The sequence below is a fragment of the Tubulanus polymorphus genome, chromosome 10 (assembly GCF_964204645.1).
Source record: "Tubulanus polymorphus chromosome 10, tnTubPoly1.2, whole genome shotgun sequence".
Taxonomy (NCBI): Eukaryota; Metazoa; Nemertea; class Palaeonemertea; order Tubulaniformes; family Tubulanidae; genus Tubulanus; species Tubulanus polymorphus.
The window spans coordinates 9,894,428-9,918,406 of record NC_134034.1 but is presented as its reverse complement, the minus strand read 5'-3'; the positions used below and the strand labels follow the sequence as shown (position 1 = coordinate 9,918,406).

The following is a 23,979-nucleotide window of genomic DNA, read 5'->3' as shown; positions in this document are numbered from 1 at the left end:
TTCGACTTTTTCACATTAAGAAGATCGGGAAATGCCGTTCTCTCACATACGGTACGTATTTGGTATCAGGGAACGATAAATTGGCACGGTTTTGCAACGTTAGACTGTACCAAGACAATGATATAATTCAGGATAATAACACTAGTAAGCCAAACGGTATTCAAGGAAACATTGCGGACTCTGTTCTCCATTAGGCTGAACAAAAATAATGACACCTTTATTGTTTCGCCCAATCGGCCGGGTAATTTTCATAACCTACTGCAGTTAAATTCCATCAGTAATCAGTAAAATAATCAGTTCATTTCTATAACTGTCGAGTCTGTTATTGTTAGCTTGATCATGATTTTAAAGAACAATTAATGTACAGGTGGCCAGCCAGGTCAATTTTAAACTCAACAGAAATGAGGGTAACAATACTCCTAGCCTTAGCGCGAGATTTTATATCGAAGCACTTTCACAATTCCTCTACAACATTCGCTATTGACTTTCATTTCTGATTTTTTAGGCAGACCGACACCACTGGACGGACGGATCCCCAATGACCTTCACAGAATGGTATCAACCATCTCGTAACGACACGATCCACGAAACGTTGGCGTTGTTTATTCCCAAAGACAGAAAACAACCTTCGTCCGAGGCCCAGATGTTGTGCACGGTTATGCTGCTATCCTCTCCTCATGGCAAAGCGAATTGGGCTCGAATCCCGTGTCAGGCCAAGTTTAAATCCGTATATTTCTGCGAGGTGAAATCGTCCCTTCGAGAAAATGGGACTATACCGATGACGGGAAAGACTAATTCGTTCGTGTCTTTGCACGACAAAAGATGCCCCGACAATTGGACTCGAATCGGTCGACGTTGTGTCAAGCCGATAGATATCAATGGTGACGACGTTTTCGGAGAATTTTCTCAAGAAATTGGCGACTATATTTGCTTTAACTCTCAGGCTGGTAAGCTTTATTCGAAGAGGCCCAGCAACGAATCCAACGATGTTGAAAAGTATTTGAAGACGATTATACCCGCGAAATCGTTCATCTACGCAGCCCAGCAGAATCATCGTGACTGTTTCGTTTCAAACGGCACAGCTGTCACAACGTTACAGTACAACCAAGTGTCCGAGTACTACGGTCACTCCCCGCTCGCGGTGGTTTGCACGAAGGGTTGGTTCGCTTGCGAGCTGGATCACTTCACCTGTTTCGGCGACGGTTCGTGCATTCAAGCGCACAGGGTTTGCGACGGCGTCAGAGATTGTCCCGTCGTAGGCGAAGATGAACTGAACTGTACGTGCGGACGAGATCATTTCAACTGCTCCTCGAGCGGTGGTTGTATTTCGATCAGTTCCTATTGCGACCACGTCAGCGATTGCGACGACGGAAGCGACGAGGAACGATGCGTTTTCGAAGCTTGCGGCGAAAATGAATTTCGATGCACGAACGCGCGTTGTATCGCTCGGATGGCCGTCTGTGACGGCTTTCCAGATTGCTCCGACGAACTGGACGAGCGAGACTGTACTTCTTACTGCCGGGGGTTCCAATGTTACGACGGAACGTGTCTTAGTGCGCGTGTCGTAAACGACGGAATAGCAGATTGTCCTGGAATACAACGGGATGAAACAGGGAGTCCTCTAGTTTTAGGAGACACCGTATGTCCAGATTCTGATACTCTACCCTGTTCTCAAACGCGCCAGTGTTACCCAAGAAATAAACGCTGTGTCTACGAGCTGGATTGGTTGAATAAAGATGTCTGCACCAGATTCGACCATTTGAACGACTGTGAAGATTTCGTCTGCCCAGGATTGTACAAATGTCCCCGATCGTACTGTATTCCCGGTTATAAAGTCTGCGACGGTACGTGGGACTGTATCGACGGACACGACGAGCAAAACTGTCACGATTTCAACTGCACCGGCCGTCTGCGATGCCGGCACTCGCGCGCATGCGTCAGCTGGTTCGAAATCTGCGACGGTTTCGTTCATTGCCCGGCGACAGGCGAGGACGAGCTTCATTGCGATATGCAAAACAGTTGCCCGAACAACTGCACTTGTATCGGACACAGCGTCGATTGTAGCGACACCTTTACGATGTCCCCTGCATTAGAAGGTTTACCTCGCACGATCAAAGCTTTGTTTCTAAGAAATTCACGATTCGATTTGGTCACGAGTAATATCTCGAAGTTTCATCTGCTTGGTAGATTAGACATTTCGAATAACAGGCTACGACGCCTCGTGCCAAGAATATTCGACAGTTTAATCAACCTATTCGAACTGGACCTCTCCGACAACCGATTGACGACTTTGAATAGCGGAATTTTCAGTGGACTCCTAAACATGAAGATGCTACACCTGAAGGGCAATTCGTTGAATGCGCTTGGTCGCGCGGCGTTCGTCGGACTGACAAATCTAGCGCGCTTGGATTTGACCGGTCATTCGCTACGGATTTTGGTAGATTTCACTTTCAGCGGTTTGCAATCGATCGAATTCATAAATCTAAGCAACAGCTCAGTTGAAACTATCGAGCCGCTGGCGTTTGCCAACATCACACATTTGGCCCGCCTCGATCTTCGCGATAACCGTATCAAGTACTTCTCGTTATCGACGTTCGATCACGTACCGCTTCTTCGGCAACTGACGGCCGACTCTCATCGTCTATGCTGTCTGACTCCTCAGGCGTCGATTTGCATCCCGGGTCCGAACGAATTCTCCTCGTGCAACGAGATGATCGACAGCGATATTCTCCGAGTAGCCGTTTGGGTGATGGGCGTTACTTCGCTGGTCGCTAACGCATTAGTTATCGTATGGCGTATAATAAGCACTTCGGAAAAACAAGCCGTCATAATTTTAACGATAAATCTTGGCGTATCCGATATGCTGATGGGTATGTATTTGCTGATCATCGCCGTCAAGGATTTCCAGTACCGTACGCACTATAACATCTACGCCGATACCTGGGTACAGAGTTTCCTGTGTAAATTCGCTGGGTTCGTGCTCGTGCTTTCCTCGGAATGTTCTCTGGCCTTTATTCTGACGATTTCTATCGAACGCGCTCTGACGATCCGAGCTGGGTTAAAGGGCTCCGCCTTTTCGAAACGCGCGGCGGCGTTAGCATCTCTGGCTGTTTGGTTGATTTCGTCTATTTTGGTTTTGGGGCCTCTTCTATTCGGACAGGATGTCACCGGGCATAACGATGTCTGTTTACCCCTAACGCTACGCCGGTACGCGAAGTCATCGATAGTGTATTCTTTCGGAATTTTCGCCTGCCTCAACGGTCTGGCTATTTTCGTTCTCATCGTAATTTACATCGGCATCTATAGGTTTGTGAAGGAATCCCGTATCAACGCGGGTCGCCAGCTGGAAACCGAGTTGTTACTCGCCCGAAGAATTATGCCCATATTTCTGGCCCACATTGCGTGCTGGCTACCGGTGATCGTGGCCGGTACGTTACCGGTATTTGGCGTGCCCGTACCGCTTATGTGGTCGGCTGTAATCGCTATCGTTATCCTGCCGATAAATTCCTCTATGAATCCAATATTATATACATTCTCGTCGATTGATCTTATGGCTAAACTTAAAAAGATTCGCGCCTGATAACTTCTCAACCGTGGCAAGATCCCCATGCACCCCGCAACACTTCAGATGAACACTTTTGATGTTCGGTTCTGTTCAAGAAATATATTTTTGTTTTCTCCGAACACTTCGCTGAATGCTGGCCAGTGGGGCTACATGTCGGCCTTCCTTGAATGCTGGCCTGTGAGGCCAACACGTAGCCTTCCCTGAATGCTGGCCAATTGTGTTTAAGAAACATGGCAATCTTTCTACCCGCTATTTTAGTGACAGCTACTCTGCTGTTGATGGATGCTGGATTTGTTCTACAATCAAAGTCAGTTATTACGGTTGATATGTTCCCTGCGTCATGGTGGATGTGTTCCAAAGCTTGAGGATTGTATTTTAGAAGCGTTCCAAATCCGTTCCAACCATGTTCTGTGCAAGTGTTCAGAGCACATTTTAATTTCTAAATATGTTCTAAGATAATGTGTTCCGAAAAATGTGTGAAACTACAGTGTTCGACTTATGCATTCCAGAAATGTTTCAAGGTTTTAGTGTGTGGGGAAAGATATTTCCTGCTATAGCAACGTAGTTTTGCTCCCATGATTGTAGACTGCACCTTCCCTAGATAGTTGTGGCTTCTTTGTAATTGGCATACAAAATAGACGTTATTAGTTCATTAGACAGATATAGCACCTTTCCTAGATAGTTGTGGCTTCTTTGAAATTGGCATACAAAAAAGACGTTATTAGTTCATTAGACAGATATAGCACCTTCCCTAGATAGTTGTGGCTTCTTTGTAATTGGCATACAAAATAGACGTTATTAGTTCCTTAGACAGATATAGCACCTTCCCTAGATAGTTGTGGCTTCTTTGTAATTGGCATACAAAATAGACGTTATTAGTTCATTAGACAGATATAGCACCTTCCCTAGATAGTTGTGGCTTCTTTGTAATTGGCATGCAAAATAGACGTTATTAGTTCATTAGACAGATATAGCACCTTCCCTAGATAGTTGTGGCTTCTTTGTAATTGGCATACAAAATAGACGTTATTAGTTCATTAGACAGATATAGCACCTTCCCTAGATAGTTGTGGCTTCTATGTAATTGGCATACAAAATAGACGTTATTAGTTCATTAGACAGATATAGCACCTTCCCTAGATAGTTGTGGCTTCTTTGTAATTGGCATACAAAATAGACTTTAGTAGTTCATTAGACAGATATGGCACCTTCCCTAGATAGTTGTGGCTTTTTTGTAATTGGCATACGAACTAGTCGTTGTAGTTCATAAACAGATATAACACCCTTCCTATTTAGCTTTAGAATTTATGTAATTGGTGTCAAGCTAGAAGTTAGTAGATCATTAAACAAGTGTAACTCCCTAGATTGTTTTGGCTTCTTTTCATTTTGCGAAAGTCCATTGAACGGATATACCATCTCTTCTTGATAGATGAAGCTTCTTTGAATTGGCGTGCAAGCCAGGAGCAGATCATTAAACAGATATTACACCTTACCTAGATAGCTTTAGAATCTATTCGATTTGTGTCAAGCTAGAAATTAGAAGATCATTAAACCGGTGTAACACCTTCCCTAGATTAACTGTGGCATCTTTAAAATTGGTGTACAAACTAGATGTAGTTCATTTTCTGGTATATCGGAAGTGCAGTTGTATGACATCGACGGTGCAGCTCCAATGAGGATGGGTTTCTCCGTCAAGCGGTGCAGTTCGTACATCGCATCTCGTGCTGGATTTTGCTTAAAAGTAGAAGTTTTTGGGCAGTTTTGTGTTTCTAATATACAGTGCATAGTTAGGTCCGTGGATGTGTCGCAATCGAACGGACAGTAGCACTGCCCGACGATGATATATTGTGATTTACATTTAGACTCCGCCCAAGTCGGATCCAATCAACTCGGAGATAACCATTCAATTCGGGTTTTTGTTGAAATATTTTTTGTGACACTATATATGAAATATATAACATTCAATCGGACACATTTTACGGTCCCAAAAGATCCGACCTAAGCGAAGTCTACTGTAGTTAGTATGTATCCCATCATAGGTTACAACGTTACATGATGAAAATAGGCATCGATGATAAGGTACTGCTGATAACTGTACTAACAGTCACTATGAACGTTCAGTATCATTGAAAAGAAAGTTTAATTAATAATGTTGAATATATGATGAATGATAATAGATTGTGATAATTGATAACTGATGATACATATAGATGTAATAAAGATATTAGTGTTGTTTGTAATAAACTGTCGACTTGTCACGTTTTCTGGTTGATACATGATATTCACAGCGTGCAGACACACATGGTGCAATTCAAGGTCTCGAGTATCATGCAATCGGCCCCAGAATCCTCCAATCATAGCCATGTTCCTTGAATAGAATCGAATTGAATTTTTATTTTGCAAAATGAATTGTTACATAATTACAGGATCATAGGATGAAATTACAATATGCACATACCATATACACACTCAGTCATTAGTTATCAACTGCAGACCCAAAATGCAAGTTTTAACTCCTTTAAAATTTACCGATAGAATGGATGGCAAATATAGATTTCTCAAGATCTCCGGCATGACAACCACACAACTCAATTCAATAATCTCTTTATTGTACTAAATGTACCTTTTAGATCGAGATGTACAGAGTGACATTTACATAAATAGTATTTACAAACCATAAACTTTTAACATTCATATAACGATAAGTAGAACAACAGCGGTTTCTTGTTAGCTACCAGGGTCTAAAATTTCGAAGCCTGTGTCCTGGGATCGCGGTCAAAAAAGTCCTTGAAATTCATTCAATGATATTGTGGTCATGGAGACTGCATGGTCCCTTGGATAATCATATTTGACCCGGTTCGACTAAACGCGTTTTACGCTCGCACGGAACTATTTCATTCATAACTAGTCGTTATGTTTGAGTTGGCAGCTGGTGGCTACGGCTTTGTCGCGCTAGCTGTGATTGCAGCTACATTTACGACATCCTTATCACCTGTAGAAGGTAAGTCCGCAATCTACCCGAGATAGGTATTATGGGACTTGGACTACGGACAAACGTTCTTATCACATTTCATTCCACAACTTGTTAATAGACTGCTGTTGTTATGATACTCGACTCGACCTGCATCTATCTGCTGCTTGCGCCTATCGACAGACGTCCATTTTACCTAAAAAAAGACGTATTATCAAGACTCCAACAGGTCGATATTTAGTTTAGAATAGTTGCAGCCTAAGGGGTGGTGGAATATTTTTAAAAACTTACTAAAAAGGCAGAAAAAAGGTGATACCTTGATAAAGTTGACTGACCTGCTGCCTATAAACCCTGCACGTTACTCTTTTCAAAAATCGCGATCAAGCTAACAGACCCGGCAGCTATAGAAATGAACCAATCACGAATTTTTATCGCAGTCGACAAAATTGAACCGGGCGATGAGGAGAAACAAGATATCATTTCATCCTAATGATGAAAACGATAAGTATAAATTCTGTTTTCCTGACGTTTTAGGAAGATTCCTTCTTCCTAACTTCAGAATTCATTCAAATGAGAATTTATAATTTCTGGTTTCATCATTATTGTCGTGTTTTTTAAATGTACTTCTTCAGGTCCCTTGTCAGAGATGCAGTATGAAAATCCAAAGTTTCAAATGTCGATTCGTTGTGAGCAGCAGACTCTTAGGCCTATATCCGAACGATGAACGGGGCTCGATTTTGGCGGTATCCTGAGGGTACTAAATTTTTGGTTGGGATACAAAAACATTGAAATAGAACTATCCAGACAGACATTTCTAATTTCACTATTGGAAGATGTTTGATTCAATACTTTGCTTGATAGAAACTTACAGGCAGACCAAACTTTGACACAGGACTTGTATCTCGACAAGGTACTTCCTAGTATCAAAAATTATTTATGAATTTTTGCTAGTATGTATAAATCGAGCCTAGAATGAAGCATAAACGTGGAGGAAATGTTAAACGTTTTTGTCAAATATGGCTGCAATGGGTGTGACCGGGCTAGGAACTGGTTTGAGGGAGCCTTCGTAATTGTAGATATGCTAACCCAAGCTGTTGAAATGTATTCGTGGTTAGGTTCATGTTTTGGACAGAGTTGTGATGGATGGATGTGTCGTTGTACCGACGAGTATGACGCTTATACCGCCTGCCCGATACAAAACCAAACTGAAGACGGTGATTTGACTTGTCCACCTTCGACGTCCCATTGTATGCGGATACCCTATGATGATTCTAGATTTCCGAGATGGAGCGGACCGGGTTGTCAGATCGGTAAGTATCGCGCACATTAGTTTTATAACATAGCAATTACTTTGTACATACGCATAGGCGTAGGCCATAAAATACTATTTTATTATTATCGAAAATAATATAATCGTGTATACCAATTGGTCAATTATTTGCAAAAACGTTTTGGCTCAGGTCTAGGTCACATCTAATCGAGAAAAAAATAGGACTACAGAGGTTATAGCCTCGTACAAAAGCCAGCAGAAATTTCGATTGTTTTTGTTTCGCAGTACGCGATCGGTGGTATTCCATGTTTAATAACTGTAAACTCGCTTCAGTATTTACCGTAGAATACTCCGATCAGAACTCCAAAAGCTTTCGTTCATGAGATTTACGTATTCATTTTCAACTTGCTGAATATTGTCCGGTTGGCAGAATGTCCTTTTAGTAGGAACTCCAAACACAGACTGTTCTTTACTTTAAAGATGTTACATTTATACATTCTTCACTACAGACTAATGTTTCTCAAAACTGTTTATTACACTAATTAGTGTCAGACAGGTCTTTGCTCCTAGACATATAAATAACAACAAACTGACTGAACTATTGATTTGTCAACTAAGTGAGCTAAACAAACTATTCATGTCATTTTGTTTTGCTAAACATGTATCTGTGTGGTCTATCTGTGTAGCTAACCCAAAGAACCTACATCCATATGGTCCCTTTCATTACTAGATGCACCTCCGCGTCTGTCGTAACCAACTCAAAGAAGCTACATCCTTCTAGTTCCTTAGCTTTAATGGATGTATCTGTGATTGCTGCGGTAGCCAACGAATCTACATCAATCTTGACCCCAGCTACGCAATCGATGGTATTCCATGTCCATGTATCTGTGCCGTAGCCAACCCTAAGAACCTACATCCATCTAGGACCCCAACTGCACTTGGTGTATCTGTACCGATGTCTTAGCCAACCCACAAAGGAACTACCTCCATCTATACGTCCCAAACTGGACTGGGTGTATCTGTGCTGATGTCTTTGCCAACCCGCAAATGACCTACATCCATCTAGATCCCTTACATAACTAGTCGTATCCGTGTCGTCTGTCTTACTCAAATTACCTACATCCATCTAGTTCCTTTTCATTGGCTTTACTGAATTATCTGTGTTCGTTGTCGCAGCCAACGAATTAAGACCCCATCTAGACCTCAACTTTACAACAAGATAAATGGATATACCCAGCGCAATATACTCTGGATCTTCATTCGATCTTACTCTCTGTTTGTTTTAGGTAATATAGCCGCAGGTAAAGAGGCTTCGATGTCGTCGTTGTTCGACAGGTACCGGAAAGCGTACCGATGTTTAGACGGATCGTTGAGAACGAAAAAATGTCAAACTCGATACGAACGTTTTCCGTGGTTTCGTGCAAACCTCGCATCGCAATACGTTGTCCAGTCTGTTTCTGTGTCGTACGGAGAAAACTGCAGTTCACTGGATCGTGCAGGTAAAATAAGCAGAGAAAAACAAAGTCTTATTGAACGTAAAGCGATTTAGGAAGAGCCCAGTTTCGGATTACAAACGCGCGCGAAAAGAATTCCGGAATCAAAACCCTACCAAACTCTCTACCGGCCACTTCTATCAAGTTTACACAGATCATGCTAATCCAGAATAGCTAGAGCGTAGTCTCTGGTCGAAACGAATGCGCCAGAAGAGAATCGATAGAGACCAATCTAAACCTACCAAATTCTCCACGGGCCGCTTCTATCAAGTTTACAGATTATACTATTCCGGAGTAGTTAGAGCGGATTCTAGTCGAAACGAACGTGCTAGAAGAGAATTCTGGAATCGATAGAGACCAATCGATATCTGCCAAAACCTAAAACAAGAAGATCATTTCTAAAGAAATGATGGCACCTTTTGGAAAAATAACTAGTGTATGTGTAAGGACTACATGATGGGTGCAATCATTGGGAATACTTAATTGATGCGGCGGAACGTTATATAGCTTTGCATAAATTATGCAAATACGGGCTAATACCAAAACCTTATATAGCCGTATACCTTCCATAGCGTACCTCAATACCTGCAATGAAATTGATAGAAACTCTTGATTTCAGGAATGCCTAATCGTTATCTAGAAATCCGTGTCGGTGACAGTCTAAACATCGAGGATAACCCGCTTTGCAAGAATATAAGTACTAGTAAACTGTCACTCCTATGTAGCAGTTCTCTTCCATTTTTTCGAATCACCTGCCGAACTCCACTGGTCGGTAAATACGTTACCCTCCAATACAAAAGCCTACGACGAACAACCATGGCATTCTACGAAATCGAGGTTACCGGATTTCGCTACATAGGTAAGGATCATATTGAACATTGTCGAGCGTCGGGTTTGACGTTTTACCGGGCCGAGTCACTTACATTCATCACAGGACTTACCAAATAAATATTGAATTCATTTTTCTACTCAGCAATCAGCATATGGTTTTCATTAATGACTGATTTGTTTAACAAAAGAAAAGTTCATTAGATTCCAACTGAAATGTAGATGAAGCTGTGGCCGGAAGATGGAGGATCCTCGCTCACCATAAGTGGAATGATTCCTCGCTCGACACAACGTTGGCAATTCCCATTCACCTTATCTGTCTCACTCTCTCTTATTTTCCCAATGATTTCACAATTTCACTCGTTGCGAATAAGAAAACCCTTCCTTTCTGTTTACCCAATTTTACTTCCTCTTTTTTCTCATGTTGTAGACCCGGCCGACTGCAGCGTACCAAACACGTACGGTTGTATGACGTCAGATCAATGTGATACGTCTGTAGCTGATAACCGGGTTGACTATCTGAGTGGAGCTTGTTCAAAGGGATGCTCTCCAAACCTGATCGGGAATAATTGCCAATCAAGTTAGTTGACAAATGATTGATTGAATTGATAGTTAAAAGTCACAGAGTCCATTTTTTATTGAGGGATCTGGATCTTAGCTTTCAAAAATTCAGTATTGATACGCAGGGCTAGGCTAAAAAATGATACCATGTTTCTCCTTATCGGCTGGGTCTGTTAGGTTCATTTCTATAGCTGCCGGGTCTGTTTTGGTTAGGTTCACGGTGATTTTGAAAGAAAGCAATGTACAAAGTAGACCGGTAGCCAGGTCCACTTCAAAGCTCAGCAAAATGAGAAACAGGGTATCAATTTTCTAGCTTAAGGTTGTAAGTCATCTATTAACTTCACCAGTCATCAAGCAATTTATTTTGAAAGCATTTTGTATTTTATTTTGTACTCGTTTAATCATTTCGTAAATGAAATATGGATATATATGAATATAGTATGCTTGTTTCATCCAGAATTTAGGTTGAGCCCGGCACCAGAGGAACTGAAAACATACAACGATAGAATCGTCGTCGGACTGATGGACTTAAGCGCTCAGAAATTTGTAGATTCCGGAAGAGGTCCTGTCTATCCAGAATACCAGATAATCTACCGATCGATAAGCGATAACGATTCTGATTGGACGATAGCCGGTCAGACGAATGAGACGCGGTTTGAAATCGGCCAATTACGGCCGTTCACCAGTTACGCAATTGCCACGCGACTTCGAAAATGGAATTCCACGTCGAAGTATTTGAGTAATAGTCTACAAGTGAAGACGTCCTGCTTAGGTAAATCTACGCAACGTAAATTCTATCGATGCATGCAAAGCTGTGGACCCCAGGTCACAGTTATGAGTTAGAGCTATTTCTGAGTTCAAATTCGTGCTTCAACGACTCGACGTTCATTAAAATCTCAACTCAAAGAATTGTGAAGCCAGATCCCGGTTTCTTCGAAGCTTGCTTTTCGTGTTAATCGCCTCGATATATTTTCAGAACCGACGAATGCACCGTCGATTACTAATCTTTACCTTACAAGCAGACTTTCCGTCACGTGGCAGGTAAATGAAAGTCTTTTATTGTAAAGATACACCGTCAGATTTTTAGAAAATGCCTTTGAATTCTTAAGCTGTCTTTTTCGGCTGTTGAAATATGCATGGGAGGGTTGGTGTTTGTTGGACGTTAAGGCTAAAAAATGGATACCTTGTTTTTCATTTCTGCTGAGCTCACAAGTTGACTTAAGTTTTAAATTGCGGTATACAAAGGTGACCTGGTTGAATAGGAGAAGCAAGGTATCAATTTTGTTTGGCCATATTGAGTGACGTCCCGAAAAATAACGTAACCGTAAAATATTGATTTACATGTACTATCAAATCAGAAGCGCATGAAAAGTCACTAATCAAAAAATAAGAATCACGAAATTTAACCAAATACTGAATAAACGCCTAAATTCGCAATTGTAATTGTTATTTTGAAACGCCAATATTGATGACGTAGTGCACATCGACTCACACAGAACCCCTTCCAAATAACGGATAGTAGTTATCAATGTATAAAAAAAAAAAAAATGATTGTAACGGTTTTTACGCCGTCTAAAACGGCTATTCTCTTTGAACTTCCTCAGCCGATCGATATCTCCGAATTGCGTTGCTCCGAATCGACCGCGGTCTACTACGTGTACTACAAAACCACGACGATGGATCGATGGCGCCATATTGAACTGGAACGTGTTGAGAGTTCGCCCGACGCCGCATCACCGGAGCAAACCTCGATAATTGATGATTATGCACTGATGGGCAACGGAAACGAGCTAGAAATAAAGATAGGAGTAAAGAATCCCGATACCGAAGTGGTATTTGGGCCGGTTGTGAATATGAAAACCGATTCTCCAGGTATTTAACAAATTGTGATCTGTGCTTGAAATGTACTTTTTCGTCAATTAAGTCGAATTGTATTCTATATTCATTGGGATTCGAACCCAAAGTCGCCCGAATCGGAAGGTCGTGGAGCTCAATATGCAAATCCATATGCAAATCAGGCCATTTACACGTTACGCGATTGGTTGATTACGGTTCGAATCCCTGTATTCAATGAAATCGATCACGTCATATCTGTCGTTTACAATTATAGTGGTACATCCTATAAAATCTAATGATTGAATAGATACTTTTTAAACCTGGTCTTTGATAGATTACAAAGATGAATAAACATTATGAAAAACGCTATAATGCCCGTAAACTGTCGATAAACGAAGAAATCCCACAATTCGAATTTCATTTCATTAAAATGAAACCACAACGTTTGGCTGTTGACTAAACGCTATCATCAGGTGGAATGTCAGTCCACTCCATTTTGATAAATTATATCGTAAAAGATTCGAATCGTGGTACTTCTTCATTTGTGAGCCTTGAGGGCTATACTTAAGAGGAATTACGCGGCACTGGAGCCACGAACAAAACGTGCAAGAAGGTCGCAATGGAAACTTCACCCAGTCCTGTAGTGTGGCTGTCTCCACAGTGATCTCCATCGCTCTGCGATCCTAGCGTTCACCCAGTCCTGTTCTCGGTGAAACTAGAAACAAGACTGAAAAGGAAAGAATCGGCTGATGACAATAACCGCCGTTATTTTCATCTTTTTCTAGCGACTTATGTGAATGACACGGCGTCTCGAGGTGGAATCATTTTGGAATGGAACAATACACGGGCCAGCGAATTGGCAGAATCGGGCGCCCGAATAGAATACTATGTCTTGTACCACAAGGTTAAACACATGCAGTGCAAAGGCCGACATTGGAAAAACACTCTCCAACGGACACCGTTCGCAATTAGAAAACCTCATTTGCAATTGGTCGATTTGTACGGTAATACGCGTTACGTGTTCAGGATCGAAGCGCGCGTCACGGAACCGAATAACAGCACAGTGAAGATATGGAACAAATTCGCCGTGAATACCGTGACCGGGGAATCAAGTAAGAAAATCAAAGTGCTCATTCGAAGCATGAATATCAGGGTTACACTTCTGTGAGACCACTCTCGATTCCTTGAAATAAAACAGAACCATCCGAGGATATTGTAAAAGGGTATTCCAATGAATTCTGCGGACAACGTGTTTTTTCAAAGAACCTTTTCCATCGATTCTTTGCTTTGAAGAGCTATGCAAAAAAGGTTTCATCCTAAAACCTTTGATGGTTCTGCTTGAGTAACTAGCCTAAAAACCTCTTACGGCTTTACGACAGAAACCTTTGTTCTGAGAGCGTAGGATCCACCTCTGATGAAAATAAAGCTAGGCCCGGTTTTATAGATTGGTTTACCTTTAACCCGGGGCTAATAACTAAATTGAAAATGAATAAAGGATATCCGTGGATATCTATGTTTTATTACTTACAGCTCCTATTGGGTCTCCTCCGCCCGCCGATGTTCAACTGGAAGCACTCCCCGATGACGTCATCAAAGAGACGACGTACGTCACGGTTAGGTTTCACGATATCGCCGCCTGTGCGGATCGCAACGGAGAACTCAGCGCGTACTGGTATCGTATGGAGGACGTCACCTACGGGTACGACCTGCGCATGTCGACGGCCTATTCGTCCGAAGTAAAGATCGACAACTTGCCACCGAACACTCGTTACGAATTGAAATACAAATGGGTGAATAAGGCCGGTGAAAGTGAAATGTCGGAACCAAAATACTTTACAACTGCCGAAACAAGTAAATACATATCAGTTCTACACGTATACAGACGTGTTTTCTTTTCAAATTGTGTTCGAATTATGAAACCGAGGACGATTTTGCAGTTTTTACAAAAATCGGTACAATTTTGTCCTACAAAAAGGTCCTGAATGAGAATGACGGCTGAAATATAATTAGCACGCATGCGTTCTTCAATCTTGAAATATGTGATGGCTGTGCGAATGGTCATCGTGCCCGAATGTTGTGGTGCACAGCTATGAAATCATGAGCATTGGACATTGATATAACGTGCTTACCCCAATTACTCCCAGATTACTAGATATGGGCTCAAAAAGGAAGAGATTTAGAGTCCCTTTTCATAGCTTTCAGTCTAAATTTAGGAGTTTGGGGTCCATGACTACTCCAAGCACTGGGGACCGAACCTGGGTTTGGTACATGGAAAGCAAGCGCGCTATTAAGCAGGCCGATAGAACTAGTCCATTTGTCCAACGGTTCACGTTGTATTTGCATAAGGCTAAAAGATGTGTACGTTTCTCATTTCACCCAGTCAGTCGTCTATCTTCCCGGTACATTACTTCTTTTTAAAATCACGATCAAGCTTAGTAACCATGATAGACCCGGCATGAACTGATTACAAATGTTATTGCAGTTTACATAACGATCACACAGCCGATTAGGAGAAACGAGATGTCATTTTATTTTCATTCAAGCCTAACATCCTTTTAAGTAGAGTCTGAATCTTCTTGATTACATTGTTTTCCAGGTCTTCCGTACGTCAACCTCTCGGTGAAGCAACTGGGTAGCGGTCAGTACGAGGCCTTTTTTCGATCGCGATTCGGGACCATTTCTAAACGCGCTTTGGAATGCGGAGCGACAACAGGAGGTACTGATGTTCCAGACGAACTGACGATTCGTTTTTGGGATATCAAGGAAGATAAATTTGTTATCGATATTTCGGATGATGCATCGAGTACTCATTACGGATGTCGAGTAAGTTTATGCAAATGATTAAAAAGACTGAGACTATTAAATGGCTTTTTTTCGTCAAAAATATTTACCCCCAGCCCAGTCCTAGAAGTCCGGCTGTGTACACAGTGATCTTCGTTACTCTACGATCCTAGGTTCCCCATCAGACACCAAGGTTCTTAGTGACGGTGGTGGACAAAAATAGATCTCCCAACTTTATATCTGTTTGCCAATCCCTACCTGAGTACCTAACGGTGAAGTACGGGGCACGTACCCGCGACTTGAACCCAGAGTCGAACGCTCTAACCACTACGCCAACCGATTCTAGTGTTTGCATCGAGAAGCTAGCTAGAAAGCGCTTGTGAAAACTAGCCTTTGAGCGTAATGTTTTAGACATTCCTGTGTTCGCGTGTGTTCTCCAAGAAATGTTTGCCCCATTGAGAATTTGCAGTAAACGAAGTAAATTGGATGTCAATAGAATCCATTTTTTTAAAGGTTTTGACCCGAGAAAATATTTCAGCTTCAATATTTCATTGTAGGCTGCAGTGTTGGGCAAGAAAGGTTGGAGCGAACCGTCTGAATGGGTGTACTTGATGATATGACCATCTCTTCTCTGTTCTTCCTGTATAACGAATACACATTGAATCTAAAACTACGGAAACTTTGTAATAATCTTTTATGCCAATAAATTGAATCAAAAACTAAAGTAATTATGTCAAACACAGACCTTGAGTGGAGCCGACCTGAGAAGCCGACGCCGAGGTCAACTGAAGACCCAACGCCACCTGACTTCTTTGAAAGTGGCAGCAGTAGACCGACCAACCAACCTGTGATGGGTGCAGGAAAACCCTATTAGCCTTACCACGATGTGGTGCTGTCTGATTAACAGTTAGCTTAACAAGAGTTTGATTTGGTGCTATACGAGAGATTTCCTGCGCCCATTTGCGCCTAACCACAGTTTATTCCACGGTTAACACTAACAGGGCTTTCTAGCGCTTGCCCCTGGTGGATTGCCTACCGAGGGTGCACTGCTTTTCTATGAGATCATCTGTTTGCAAATTGAGGACTTCTTCGCATGGACTTATGATTGAAAAAGGGAGACATTTAGGTCTAGAGCCCAACGATCGTCTTTGTGCAAGTTGTCAATTAGTAGAAAATGAAGAACATTTCCTGTTTAGGTGCAATAAATTTTCCATTCAACGTGATATGTATATGATAAACATAAATAATCTTGAAGAATTGTCAGCTGTTTTTAATAACCAAATAAGTACTGGTGGTGATTTACTGAATGTGGCGAAATACACCAATCAATGTATTAAATAATCAATTAAACAGTAGTGTCATATTAATACGACTCGTAGAAATGTCAACATCTGATTGATAATGATAATGATAATGTAAATTGTTCTTTGCGTTAACCTCATTTGAAAGTATTACGTCGGTTTTTCATTATGTATATAATCCATATTTTATCATGTTAAATGTGTCATATTGTAATCCTTTAATTCATCTATCATCAACAAACTTATCTGTTTTTTATGATGAATAAATTGATTTGCCTACATTGAGAGCTTATCGAAGGTTCCACTGGGTTGAACACGCGCCCAGTAGCCAGCTGAACAATATGTTCTTAAGGCCATATAAAATAGATTAATTGATTCTCAACGACAACTCCTCCAAGAGGAGTGCGTCTGTGAAGAAACACATTTCAACTTCTAAGATTATTTCTATCTCCTATAAACAGAAGGCTATCAGCTTTGAACTGCTTATTTCTATGTAACCTTTTATGTAACTTGGTGTTTGTGTCACTACAATACGTATCTTTGTATTACGTATTGTCATTGTATTACGTATTATCATTTGTGTAAATTTCAAATCCGGGTTGAACGCGTTGTATTTTTGTTTACTGAATAAAGGCTGAATTGAATTAATGGAGGTTACTGCGGTAAGCGAGTGATGATGGCCGCCGCCGGTCCGTATCCACCTCAAGGTCGTCGTAATGGCGCGTGAGGCTGAATCAATATTTTCTGAAATTCGGACATATATCTGCTCTCTCGATTGATGACAAGTGTTTATGGCTGAGACGACGATGGATTTGTTACATTAATTGGCTGCTGTTACAGGTAGTAACCCGTTTCTCAAACTTGTTGAGGCACAACAACTTCACAGTCCGAGTCCACTGTCAGTGTCAGTCAGTGTCAGTGACACTGAAAATGTGTCAACAACCAAACCACACACACACACACACACACAGAGTAGAGGGATAGGGGGCTCGTATTGTCAGGGGCGGATCTAGCCTAGGTTTCTGAGTACTGCTCAGCTGTGGCAGGGCACCTTTGTTGTAGAAATTTTTGAATTTTTAGTTGCTCTCGGGCAAAATCCAAGTCAATTTGGGGCATCAAATCCTTCTCTGCATCCACAAAATATGACATGTTAAAGATACATCATTCATGAAAAAATAAGTTTACCCATTTTCAATTATTCATATTGACTATTTTAATTGATTCTACCAGAATTTGAAAAATAGAAGGGACTTCTACAATCGTGAGTGCCACTCAAGCGGTAGTAGCTGGTAGGCTGGATCCAACCCTATATTTGTTGATCGAGTTGTAGAATAGAACGATTTCTGGTCGAATTTAACGTTTTTGATTTCAAAATCGGCAAAAACTGGTGTCGCAGCAGTTTCGGTCGAGGAAATTTCGGCCCTAATTTTGTGTTCTAAAACAGATAATTCACGAACGATTCATCGGAATATCAAATTTAGATTCGTCAGAAACAGAAAGCTGTTAGCTTTGATTTCATGCCTGGATTATTGAAATCAGATGAGAAATAATGAAACAGTAAGCGACTGAATTTGAGTAGTTTGTTATAGCGTTGTCGTTGGCCCCCTTGTTATTTTATATACATTGTAGACACTGAATTAACAGATATCGTTTTGACACTACCTACAACTCCGATACGAGCCTCTGTAATGTGTTGTCCTTGTGTTTTTGGTTGAGCCACATGATTCTGATATCCTGTGATATACATTGATATATACTGAGATCGGCTAATTTTTCATGGAGGTGCACAACTTTGAAAATTCCTTATCCCTAGCTTTGCTTTAAAACCGAACCTGATCCTAACCCTAACCCTCTGGACCCTTCAGACTCTTACCCTACCCGAACCTTAAAGGTTTATATTTTGATAAACATAGATGTCGGCAAAATAGCTTTTTTATTTGTTTGTTGACAAAATGAAAAAGGGCGCTGAAAAAAGTTTACCCTGGATTCCCTCGATGCGAGGGCCGATCTATTGCACTTAGCTCAATTTCAATACTATTGTTACATAGCGTTGTCGTCGTTGTTCGAAATAAGAGTCTTCAAGGCTTTACGATATATAACAAAACCTATTTAGGCTAAACAAACGATACCCTGTTTCTCCGCAGCGGCCGGGTCATTTTTGTAAAATCTAGTGAAATTTTTAATCGAGTTCATTTTTATATTTCTGTTATGGTAAAATTGATTATAATTTTAAAAAAAGTAATGTACTGGGTTGATAGGCGGCCGTCCGGGTCAAGTTTTAAGCTCGGCAGATTGGAGAAACGAGGTATTAATTTTTTTAGCCTTACGGACCTAGTATTGTCAAGATTGAGTTCGTGCTGATATAGAAATAGAGAACACCTTCAAGTACTCTTTCGTGTTGAGGGAACGAGGTATTCGTTACGAGGTGAGGTTTATGAGTGACTGAGAGAGGTCAACGTGTTGAAAATGAAAACACTATGGAACGATAACCACACTCAAACGTGGTGAACGGATAACAAGATAAAATCCCACTATTTACAGATTAAAAGAATTTAAAAACCAGAATTTATTTATTCAATCAAAAATATATAAAAGACACGACGTTTCGATCTCACCCTAGAGATCATCGTCAGGTGTGAGATTAAGATTGAAAACGGGGGTATATATACAGAGGAGAACAGGTTAATTGAGTAAATTGGTGAGTGAGTAAATAATTAGTGTTTGGCAAGGCATGAAGTAATATACTTAGAAAGAAGGGAATTATGCGGAGAAAAGCCATTGTTTAAATTGGTACTAATATCTGAGTGACGAGTAATTAGGGCAGACTCAACTATGTGGCGTTTAGTGTAATTGCTGGAAGTATAAATAATTTCAGCTTTATCAAATTTGATAAAGCCGAAATATATCAGTAATTTAACAGATTCTCATTGAATAGCTCTTTATTGATCTCAGAGGTAATTATTGTTTCGAAATATCATCAGCATCGTCGTCATTGAAAATGATGAACTTTTCACCTCTGCTCTCGACAGTTGTTACACCCGGGTGTATTGAAGGTTCAATTTATTACAAATAATGTATATATTTCGCAGAATTGTGGTCCGTGAACTGCTCTATCGTAATGAGATCGAATGATTAACTGACCATCGTTGGGTGTGACACTTAAATTGATGGTCTTGCTGAGGGAGACGATCCGAAATGTGATTCGTCTGATTTTAATTCTTGAAGACGTCAATTTTTTTCTAGATTGCAGGCATTAGATGCGCACGGAAAATGTGAAAAAAAAAACGTGCACGTTTCTGAAAAGTGAATGTAAAATTTACGAAAATTTTTGTCGCCAGAAAGTTTATGTAGTTTTCCTGACAGGCGGTATATGTTGTTTTATCCCCAACTTTGATGATACCTAGTTCATAGTACATGTACATGTTCATAGTCTAGAGTCAGTTATTGATTTCTATACCCGATTTACTGGTTAGAATAGCTGTATATTGTCTTAAAAACATGTTTAACTATGCGGATCTAGCAAAAACCTCATCGAAAATGAAGAAATCGCGTTAGGTTTGTGTCTCTTAAGTGCGAAAAATTATGGATTTGGTGTCCAAAAAATGTGAAAAATTGTGTATTTTGGTGTGAAGAAATATGAAAAGTGGAAAAGATAGCAATGCGAAAATGTAAATTTGCAGAAACTTCTCATCCCTGAAATTCTGTAACGCCGTTCTTTTCAATCTTAAAATATGGAAGGTCGTCCATCTCTTATCTTTGATTGGTGGATTTGGTTTGATTTGTTTTCATTCGGTGTGTCCAAACCCGCGGTAGTTGCGAACCCACCACACCTGCCAGGAGTGAAACAGGGGGGGTTGATTTTGAAAAGTGGGTTTAAACCTTAACCCTTTTAGTGCTGGCTAATTAATACCCTATAGTGCTGAAGATAATTTGAAAATTCTGAAAAATTCCACCCTAGTGTGTTGAACAACGGGAATACCACTATAGTGCGTCTACACCGCGGCGCGGTGTATCGTTAGATACTAATATTTCACTATGTTTGACAGGTGCTGCCATCTTTCAATAGAGATAAAAACTAATCACTTATTACACCAATACACTGCAGTGCGGTGTACTAGCAAAATCCTTCACTGATTCGTACACCGCACTGCGGTGTAGACGCACTGAAAGGGTTAATCTTTTCTCCAAATTGTCCAACATTAGCTGTTGACATTTTTTGACTGTCGTTCACTGCGGACATTGACGGTAGAATTTCTGTTGACAGATTCAGGGGAGAACAGTAAGAAATAGGAAAAATACATTCACCATTAATCATATCATCATACAAATGCCAAACTACAGACAGATCTTCATGTAGGACAAGAGCCAGGGCTGCCTGCATCAGATTTTTTCAGATTATTAGAATGAATACGCGCGCGCTGCACGCGTTATTAGCATATATACGCCTCACACACTAACAGTAGACAGAGCTGCCTCATACGCTCTTGAAAACTAGTATAGACCGACGAACATTCATTCAATCTATCCCCTACCATTCATCTCTCCGCGAGTTTTTACGATGACGACATCGAATCGGGAATTATAATCAAGACGAAGTTCTCTAAGGAATTATTCGCGTTTTTTCTTTTCGTCGAAGGATTTGTCGGAGGATTTTTTATCATCGCGGAGACAATAGCAATAAACATCAGAAGGTACGTGTGTAAAGTATATCGTCGATACGGGGTTTTTTCGGGATCTTTCTTTGTGCGTTGGTTTGATTGTGCGATGATCCCTCAGAGTTTTCGTTATTATAATTATTATCATCGCGTTAAAGTTCGTTGACTCATAACTCCTGACGAGCAGCAGTTCTCCTTGCCTCCCTCCCACTATTTCAGTAGTAGAAACCCCTCGGCGATGCTGCACGCTGATTTCAGCGGAAAATTGTGGCCTCAGTTTTCCGCTGAAATCTCAGATTCCTCATTTACGGAACGATCGGCGAATTTTGCTCGGGCGAAAACCTTCAATCGCCCCGATTCTTAACTCAGGTGTCTGTTGAAATATTTACAGCAGTCTCAATGATTGCCTCATCGAGTTCCCTGATTCTAAACCATCGGTTGAAAATGAATTTTCAATCCTGATGCTACCAAATACGGGTACAGAGTCTATTGTATAGCGTTCACCTCAGCTCCAACCATGGGTCCCACTCATAGGACCCTTAAAGCATCTAAAAACCACTGATATATTTCCTTTCATCTATTCAATATGAACGTGTGCTATAGACTAGAATATCGTATCTGACATACGCGTAAAAGCCTTACTGGTCGACACTAAAAAAGTAATTTTACGATTCACACTCTCTCTCTAGCAACGATCGAATAGGTCATTGCGGAACGGAGAGGAGGATAGATAGAGACAGAGGGCGTATATACGGTCTATGAAATTGACGTAATCCATGTCACCAGCGGGGAAAATGATGAATGAACATCAATCGATATTTGCCAGCTGTCCCTTTGTGAAAAGTAGGCTCAGACATATTGTATTAACTAGGTCAAACTTTCTTTCAGAATGTAAAAATATATCTATTTAAGCGTGGCGGTTCCCGTGAGGGCAGACAGAATTCTGTTGATTTCTAATGCATGATTGAATTTGTATAATACTGATATTTTCTAATGACTAGACTGACTGATAGGAATATACACCCGCTCAAGCTTAATTTTCGTGTTTTCTGATCTCCGGAATTCATGATGGAAAATCTTGAAAAATAAACTGCAAACACAGCACATAGATTGATCGGCTGATCAGCACACTTGACCTATCGAAAGGGGGCCATTCATTTCACCTTTAAGACATCTTTAATTGAAAATGAAGTACAAACCAGACATTAGACATTTTATCAGCACACTGATCATCAGCAAAACTGATCGTCCACACTTTACAGTACGATGCTGAATGTCTTGAGGGGTGGTTCCAGGCTATAGATTGTATGAGAGGGTGGTTCCAGGCTATAGATTGTATGAGAGGGTGGTTCCAGGCTATAGATTGTATGAGCGGGTGGTTCCAGGCTATAGATTGTGTGAGAGGGTGGTTCCGTGCTATAGATTGTGTGAGAGGGTGGTTCCAGGCTATAGATTGTGTGAGAGGGTGGTTCCGTGCTATAGATTGTGTGAGAGGGTGGTTCTGGGCTATAGATTGTATGAGAGGGTGGTTCCGGGCTATAGATTATATGAGAGGGTGGTTCCGTGCCAGATTGTATGAGAGGGTGGTTCCAGGCTATAGATTGTGTGAGAGGGTGGTTCCGTGCTATAGATTGTGTGAGAGGGTGGTTCCAGGCTATAGATTGTGTGAGAGGGTGGTTCCGTGCTATAGATTGTGTGAGAGGGTGGTTCTGGGCTATAGATTGTATGAGAGGGTGGTTCCGGGCTATAGATTATATGAGAGGGTGGTTCCGTGCCAGATTGTATGAGAGGGTGGTTCCAGGCTATCGATTGTATGAGAGGGTGGTTCCGTGCTATAGATTGTGTGAGAGGGTGGCTCCGTGCTATAGATTGTATGAGAGGGTGGTTCCGTGCTATAGATTGTATGAGAGGGTGGTTCCAGCCTATAGATTGTGTGAGAGGGTGGTTCCGGACTGATGACTGTATTGTACTCCACTACCGCTATATCCAGTGTTGTATGTTGCTATTTACTTTCTCCATTGCCGCGATATTTCAATACAAAACCATGTGACCTCATTTTTTGACGATGTTTAATTTGTCCCATTCACAGCTTTCATTGTCTAAAGCCGATTTATTTATGAGTCATTGAACCTCCACACGGCTTCCTAAGGAGGTTAACACGTTCAAATTAACGCCTTTGTCAAAAAACCTGTTCGTCGAATTCGGCTTAGTCTTCGCCCGATGGAAAGTTGGTCTTATAGATAAAAGCTGTCCTTGATATCTTTTTGATTTGGTCTGAAAAATTTTCAGCCGTTTAAGCGGGGGCGCCTGTACCGGGGTGTCGCTCCGGTAAATCCGGTTATCGCGGTTGATCCGATGAAGAAATCCCGCTTTAGAAATCATTTCTACTAAAGTCGATTTATTTTTGTCACTCATCAATTTTTTTGGGGATATATTGCTCTTAATCTTTTGAACCCGTACGGTAATTTGGTCCTGTTACAACCGGTGAAACTGTGCTGTCTGAAATCGTTTTTAATTTCATTTTACAGCGTATAAAAGGATTGCTAAAAAGTCGTCGTTTTCTCGTGATGAAAGGAGAAAAGATCGGCCAATTTTTGGATTATAACGACATGTCCTGACGTGTTTCCATGCCTACAAATCGTAATTTTTTACGATTTGAAAATAATTTTGAATGGCAGGAATATACGTAGTACTCAGTAAATTGGACTGTAATGTGGA

General features: G+C 41.1%; 2 protein-coding genes across 6 annotated transcripts in view; both read left to right on the top strand.

The window, feature by feature from the left end:
• Positions 1 to 6,478: 6,478 nt before the first annotated feature.
• Positions 6,479 to 16,284, top strand: LOC141911582 (uncharacterized). The gene is made up of 12 exons (XM_074802568.1): positions 6,479 to 6,566; positions 7,652 to 7,846; positions 9,093 to 9,305; positions 9,919 to 10,158; positions 10,558 to 10,707; positions 11,146 to 11,460; positions 11,665 to 11,729; positions 12,293 to 12,560; positions 13,310 to 13,636; positions 14,055 to 14,375; positions 15,121 to 15,347; positions 15,863 to 16,284. The coding sequence occupies exons 1-12, from the start codon at positions 6,479 to 6,481 to the stop codon at positions 15,923 to 15,925; spliced, it is 2,472 nt and encodes an 823-aa protein (XP_074658669.1). The 3' UTR covers positions 15,926 to 16,284.
• Positions 16,285 to 17,333: 1,049 nt separating this feature from the next.
• Positions 17,334 to 23,979, top strand: part of LOC141911886 (5'-AMP-activated protein kinase subunit gamma-2-like) — a 72,864-nt gene continuing 66,218 nt past the window's right edge. For 4 of the 5 annotated variants that reach the window (XR_012620092.1, XM_074802971.1, XM_074802972.1 and 1 more), the window contains exon 1: positions 17,334 to 17,446. The gene's annotated coding sequence lies outside the window, so the exon portion shown is untranslated. Of the gene's footprint in view, positions 17,447 to 21,162; positions 21,298 to 23,979 lie in introns of those variants that run through there. The other variant, XM_074802969.1, reaches the window with a different exon arrangement.

Coding starts and splice junctions, on each gene's coding strand:
- LOC141911582 (XM_074802568.1), top strand. CDS start 6,479: ATGTTTGAGTTGGCAGCTGGTGGCTACGGCTTTGTCGCGCTAGCTGTG. Junction 10,159..10,557: donor TACCGGATTTCGCTACATAG/GTAAGGATCATA, acceptor CTCATGTTGTAG/ACCCGGCCGACTGCAGCGTA. Junction 10,708..11,145: donor CGGGAATAATTGCCAATCAA/GTTAGTTGACAA, acceptor TGTTTCATCCAG/AATTTAGGTTGAGCCCGGCA.